This window comes from Drosophila innubila, chromosome X (assembly GCF_004354385.1).
Source record: "Drosophila innubila isolate TH190305 chromosome X, UK_Dinn_1.0, whole genome shotgun sequence".
Classification (NCBI taxonomy): Eukaryota; Metazoa; Arthropoda; class Insecta; order Diptera; family Drosophilidae; genus Drosophila; species Drosophila innubila.
The window spans coordinates 19,389,905-19,396,429 of NC_047626.1; the positions used below are offsets into that span (position 1 = coordinate 19,389,905).

Sequence of the window (6,525 nt, forward strand, 5' to 3'; positions counted from 1 at the left end):
TGGCCGCGATGGAGTAAAAATTGAAAAGAGCATCAAACTAAGTGCAAAAGTGTTTTATTGAAAAATTGAAAGAAAAAATAAATGTGGTAACACTGCATGATCTTATCGAGATTGCAGGGACTCATACTGTTATCGATAACAGATCTGGTTCAAATGCATTTATTTAACTCGACGACAATAACAAAAGCGAACTGCACAACATGAATTTATGCTGTTAAAAAATAAAAGCCGTGGTGAAAGTCTAAATTGGCAGCGATGGAGGCGTATATTCGAAATGAGTTGAGCGTGAGCAGCGACACAACGCTGGATCAAGCGACGATGCACTCGGCTAAGTTGCTGATCTGGTTGCTGGATTGCCAGGATGAGATGCAGATGCAGCAGCAGCAGCTGGAATTAAATCATACGGACATCGAGTGCATGTTCAAGGCCACATTGTACCTTCATGAATGTTATGCCCGCTATGGCGATGAGCTTGTGGAAGCTGTGCTCCTGCATTTCACATATGCCCAGGCAGCGGTTCGACAATTCTATGAGAGCTGCGAGAGAAATCGGGAGCAGTGCATTAAACAGTTGTGTGGATACATAATTAACGGCACACGTAATGGACACACATATGCGCCACTCTTGTATCAAATGCACAAAGCCTACGCGGATGTCCAGCCGTCGTGGAGTGTCATCAAAGAACTCAACTGGTCAGCATTTGTGGAGAACAAGAACAATGAGACGCTGGATGTAGCAACAGCCACTGAGCTGAACATAGATGTCCTACAAATGCGTACACTGGTGAGACGCATCTTTCGCCTGGCCACAGTGGAGGACATGAGAATCGCACTGCAGCGATCAATGCATCACATTGGCTACGAATTGTGGCTGCAATTGTTCCGTGAGCCCAAGGAGAGTATTTTGTATATGCGCTGTTATCTACTGCGCCAAATGATCTGTGATATGCTGGCCGAGGGCATCTCCGGCTCCTCCGACTCCATGGTAGCCAGTGCCACTGCAAGATTTGTGCACAACATTTACAGATTTGTAGCCAATGGCAAAAGTAACAATTTATCGCGTTTATTTCGCTCCCTGATGCATTTGCGCTTTGCCAACGCTCTTGGCAGCTATTTGCACGTCTACTGGACACAACACTTGCTCCACTTGCAGCTAGATGACATAAAATTGGCTGATGAGGCGCCTATTGTTACTGTTGGTCTCTCCTTGGATGAGATGCTCTTCCTCACGCATTTGCTGCTCATGCCCAAGTCGCCATGTCGCACTCAATTTATTGGAGAATTGCGCACGTTGCCGCTGTTCAATCGTTTGCTGGAATTACTCAATAAAGTTGCCTACGTTTATAGTTAACAAATGCTCGCAATAATCTGTTTAATCACTTGGCAAATATTCATGTTTGCCATCAACAATTTTAACAACTTTTTCTCCCTTTTCGGCGAGTATCTCCTCAATGTTTCGTTTGCCATTGAGATCCGTGAACCAATTCAAATTGTCCGCAATTAAATGATGATTGCTGCAGCCCTTGCAGGTGACAATGACCACGCCACGATTATAGGCCACCTTTGAAATGGTCTCCATATTCCGACTCTGGCACACCTTGCATGTATAAATCAGCTGCATTTTCGTTACCAGCTCAGCCAATGGTATCTGATTGCGAACCCCGCGATTTGCTTCATCTTGCTGTAACGAAATTGGCATTAAAAGTCGCGCACTTGTTCATATTATGATTAATACTTACTATTCCTGTTCCTGTTTCTGTTTCTGTTTTGCACTTATCGCTGAAACGTTGCAGGCACGTGTGTTTGTTGTTTAATATTGTTGTTGCTGTTTCTGTTGCTGTTGTCAGCAAGTGGTATTGACGTCGTACATTACAGAAACTCCGTGCTGTCGGAGTTGTGATGGTCAGTCTGCCCAGACTGGCATATAATTTGAACATTTGTTTCAAGGCGCTCATTATGTTTTTGAGTTGTTTACAAAATGTATGAAACGGACAAAAGTCTATCGATAATATTACACAACAACCGATAGTAAATCACTGATGTTACAGCTGGCAGTTGTGATGAAATCACGGCTGCAACTTAATTAAATAAAAAAGCGCCAAAACAATTTTTAAAAATAGCCAATTTCACTAATTTACTAATTCAAAATTAGTTAAGATAAAGGTGAATTTTAAATGAAATTTTTAAGTTCGTCGCCCCAAGGGGAGAAAAATAACATAATAAAATCTTAAACAAATATAAAAAAAAAAAAATTTTAACGAAAATTCTGCAAAAATTTAAAAAATTCTAGTTTTAAAATTTAGAAATTTTCTACAAAATTTATACAATTGTCAAGTTTCCATTTTTGGCATTGACTTGTTTTTTTTTTGTGGCAAAAAAAAAACGGGCTTGCAGGTAGGCTTGTTTCGCGGACTTTGACCAATATTCAGATTGTGCAAATTGTTGTAGAATTTTTAAAATTTTTGGAATTAATTTAATGAACTAATATTATAAAAAATTCTCCAAATGGCTGTGGCTGGCTTCAACACCGTTCAAAGCTGCCACCCGTGCTTTGGTTAGTTTTTAGCTTTTGCGATGCAAGATTTCAGCTATTTTACGGATGCTTTCCAGCCAGAAACAGCAAATTTTTCTCTAACATGCTGGCAGCACTGTATATTCTATTCATCTCTAGTGTTAGTAAACACTTTTCGAAACTCTGTGAAATTGTTGAAATTGTAAGCAATAACAAATTATATAAATCTCGAAAATAAAATGGCAACACGTGTTGTGGCAACAGCAACGGTGCGCGCTGTTACAGGACGCAAATTAATAGCGACACGAGCCGCATTAACGCTGGTAAGTGCCACATATATTGTGATGAAATTCGCATACGTATGTGATGAAGTAACAGCCAAAAAGATGCATCCAATACATTGTTGTTTACCTTTTGTTTTGGTGTCTTTTTGCAGACACCAGCTGCAGTGCAACGAATCAAATCACTGCTGCAGGATAAGCCAGGTGTTGTAAGTATGCAATAAGTGGTGTTTTAGTTCAGTTTGGCTTTCATTGAGACTTGCTTGCAGATCGGTCTCAAGGTTGGTGTGCGTCAACGAGGATGCAATGGACTTTCCTACACACTCGACTATGCCAACAGCAAAGGTAAGCAGATAGATACATAGATTAATCGCCTGTATTTTACTGATTGTATGTGTGTCATTTGCCAATCAGATAAAATGGACGAGGAAGTGTTGCAGGACGGCATCAAGGTGTTTATTGACAAGAAGGCGCAACTATCTTTGCTAGGCAAGTGCAGCTCGCTATATAATTTCAATTGCTTCCAGAACAATACCCTGTACCAAGCAGGCATTCACTTTATTTAAATGTAACAGTCAGTGTGGGACGTATCATATACAATATAGTATATTATATATGTACATACATATAGTCTTTATAGTTATTAAGTATAAAGTCCGATTGTGGGAAGAATCAAAATAGGGGGCGGTTTAAATTTTAGCTTACTAATATTTCTTAATTTTTACTTTGGGTTTTTCGTTTCAACAAAGAAAAAAATTCACAAAACATGTGTATGGAAAAATACTTTATTTTTTTTACTATCCTTACAACATAAGTTAAATATTTTTCAAAAATAAAATACACATACTTATGTGAATTTTTTCCTGTTTATTTTCAAGTAGAATATAAATATGCTCGCAATTTCAACCAAATGATAGATTTAAAATTTAAGTTGTAATGAAATTAATTTTACATACGTTTAGATCAGAATATCTTTCATTTAGTTAACTAAAACATTAACTAAACTTAATGCATAATTTTTACTGTTTTAAGATGAACTTCGGGGGTATTGTATTGGATATTATTGAAAAGTCAAAATTTGTTTTCTTAATTGTTGTATAACATATGCAGATCAAGTTTTTTGACTACCTTAAGTTCAACAAATTTTTATATATAAAAATAACTTTTACTACTGGATAACTAAAATAAATAATATATAACAATAATTTTTTTAGAGACTGGTACCGGGTATACACATGCTGCTTATATTGTTAATTGTGTTTGTTTCTTGCAGGAACCGAAATGGATTTTGTGGAATCGAAACTCTCGAGTGAGTTTGTGTTCAACAATCCGAATATTAAGGGCACCTGTGGTTGCGGCGAATCGTTCAGCATGTAGAGAGAGATGAATCCAGTGCCATTATCTCTACAGAACCGCACCCGCCTCGCAAAATAGAAACACCTAAATTATCTAAGTTTACGTAGAGATTACAGCTTGTTAATTTTTCTAACTGTTATTTGCGAAATATGGGCAATTGTTTTAAGGTGCTTCCTCAAAACAAAGTGTTGTGCCACATGCGACACCAATCAATTGTACTAAAAAAAAAATGAAGAATTAAATATGCTTAAGATTTGTTTTCTGTAGTTACATTTTAGTCATACAATTAAATAGCAATCGGTCTGCAAATGACTTTATTTGACTCTGTTCTTAGGTAATTGTTAAAATAACATTATACGTATATATGTATTAGCATGTATATAGTTCAAATATAAACATAAAATATGTTAAAGCAATTGTGTGTCTTTAGCTTTATTGAAATACAGAAAAATGAACTCGAAAGTTGATCGATGTTCTTATTGAAGATATCCTAATTTCCCTTAAAAATCTATTTAATCCCGAAATCGGATCAATTGCTTTAGAAAAAATCTTTGGCTCGGATGAAAATAATTGCAATGAATACAAAATTATTTCATGATCTGCAATTTTTTTTAAAAATGGAAATGGATTCGAGAAAATAAAATATTCATTTTTTTTTTTTTCAAACCAAGATTGTACCGCCCTGAATTCCCTTGCTCCTAAAAAGTCATGAAAAGTCAGGTTTTTTTTTTTAAGGGACACACACTGCAATGGCTATTTCTTTAATACACATATCTATACAATTTACGAGCTATACAAATAAATTATAGGCCTATTAAATTAGTTTAAAAAAAATTAAAGATTGCCAATTAGCGCTGCTGCAGTCCATGGATGCCAAACTCTTCGTAATCGTCTCGCGTATAAATGAACTCGTCAAAGTTTGGACTGGTGGCGACTTCCCGGCCGCCATACCAAGCGTATCGCACCGGATCCTCTGGACAAATGAGGGATACCTCCAGATCATCGGGAACTAGAGCACGCAGGTCACGTTTGAGGCGTGGCAAGAAGCCGGGAAACTGTGAACTGCCGCCCACAATTAGAATATTAAGCAGGAGCTCGCGATGTGCCTCCCAGGGACACGCTTGAAGTGCATCCGCAACGGCCTCTGGTATGCCCACCTGTGATATACCAATATCCGAGGGATTGAAGAGCACTTCGGGCACAGTGAAGCGTTCATTGCACAATGGAACCATTTGTTGTTGCTCCTCATCCTCACGCGGCTGGCCAGGCACGCGTATATAGCCACGCTTCACAGTCGTAAAGTCGGGCAGCACATAATCAACGGCCACTTCTCTCCTCCGCTTCTCGTTGTGATGCACACTCATCATGTCCTTAAAGTCCTCGGCTACGAAGCAAACATCCTCCTTGATTTGATTCACCACATGACTCTCGTCCATGACGTTTAGATGGCGATAGGAGATGAGTTCCTTAAGGTGATTCGTTAGCGCCTTGCCACCGACATCAATCCTCCTGATCCCCTCGAGCACTCGCCGTCCCAGCACAAATGGAACAATGTGCGTGAAGCTATAGCCCACATCGATAATGATGCAGTTGAGGTTTTGCATTGTGGTGCGCTCCTCACTGTCTGCCACATAATTGAAGGCAGCCAGATCAGCAGCTGTCGCCTTGTACATTCCAGCCACACGATACTCCTCGAACAGCATCTCGAGCATTGCCTCCTGGACGCTCTGGAAGTTCATTTGTGGCTCCGTGATGACAATATTGCGATTCTCCAGCGTACATCCGATGCCTTCCTTGCTGAATATGTAATCCCACACGGTTTTCTGAGTGTCCCAATTGAGTAGATATCCACGCTGGAACGCCAGGATGTAATAGAGCGCTGAAGTATCGCGACATTCCTCAATTTGATTACCCACAAATGCCCGGCGTCGTTCGCTTTTCGCCTTCATTATACAATTGGGCACCACTTGGGGCTCCTCCTGTGTGGCAAGTCCCACTTTGGCTGTGTACGCACCATTGTCAAGCACAACCACAGCCATTCGAGAAATTCTATATGGTTTATGTATTTTTTTTTTTTTTTTTGGATTTTATGAATCTGTTTTTGAAAGACGTTGCCACACGGCAAAAAAAAATTACAGCTAATTGAACGTCTGGCAATCTTGAAAACTGATCTAGATCATTTTTCATTTCAGTGCCTTATTCCAAATGTTTTTTCTTTATTTATTTGTCTAAATTAAGAACTATATTTGCCTTCACCCTTACTTTATCTAATATCGTATTTAAAATTTTCACCAAATTTAACTATTTATTGCTAACTTATTGCTAAATGAACTTCAAATAAGCTCACATTTAAATTTCGCAAAGACCACACATAGGT

General features: G+C 38.7%; 4 protein-coding genes across 5 annotated transcripts; 2 read left to right on the plus strand and 2 right to left on the minus strand.

Moving 5' to 3' along the window:
• Window positions 1–127: 127 nt before the first annotated feature.
• LOC117793704 lies at window positions 128–1,354 on the plus strand. Its single transcript, XM_034634088.1, has one exon. The coding sequence runs from the start codon at window positions 256–258 to the stop codon at window positions 1,348–1,350; it is 1,095 nt and encodes a 364-aa protein (XP_034489979.1). The 5' UTR covers window positions 128–255; the 3' UTR covers window positions 1,351–1,354.
• LOC117793705 lies at window positions 1,340–2,013 on the minus strand. Its single transcript, XM_034634089.1, has 2 exons — window positions 1,739–2,013; window positions 1,340–1,680 (listed from the first exon to the last, which is right to left on the minus strand). Exons 1-2 carry the CDS (start codon window positions 1,952–1,954, stop codon window positions 1,372–1,374), a joined length of 525 nt encoding a protein of 174 aa, XP_034489980.1. The 5' UTR covers window positions 1,955–2,013; the 3' UTR covers window positions 1,340–1,371.
• Window positions 2,014–2,674: 661 nt separating this feature from the next.
• LOC117782575 (iron-sulfur cluster assembly 1 homolog, mitochondrial) lies at window positions 2,675–4,414 on the plus strand. 2 transcript variants are annotated; one of them, XM_034619602.1, is made up of 5 exons: window positions 2,675–2,834; window positions 2,948–3,001; window positions 3,062–3,137; window positions 3,204–3,281; window positions 4,066–4,414. In XM_034619602.1, the coding sequence occupies exons 1-5, from the start codon at window positions 2,751–2,753 to the stop codon at window positions 4,167–4,169; spliced, it is 396 nt and encodes a 131-aa protein (XP_034475493.1). In that variant the 5' UTR covers window positions 2,675–2,750; the 3' UTR covers window positions 4,170–4,414. The 2 variants fall into 2 exon arrangements, with proteins under 2 accessions (XP_034475493.1, XP_034475497.1); XM_034619606.1 differs by having other exon boundaries at window positions 2,677–2,834; window positions 3,207–3,281.
• A 455-nt stretch (window positions 4,415–4,869) lies between these two features.
• Window positions 4,870–6,334, minus strand: LOC117783438 (actin-related protein 6). The gene has a single exon (XM_034620847.1). It carries the CDS (start codon window positions 6,185–6,187, stop codon window positions 4,997–4,999), a length of 1,191 nt encoding a protein of 396 aa, XP_034476738.1. The 5' UTR covers window positions 6,188–6,334; the 3' UTR covers window positions 4,870–4,996.
• Between the last annotated feature and the right edge of the window lie 191 nt (window positions 6,335–6,525).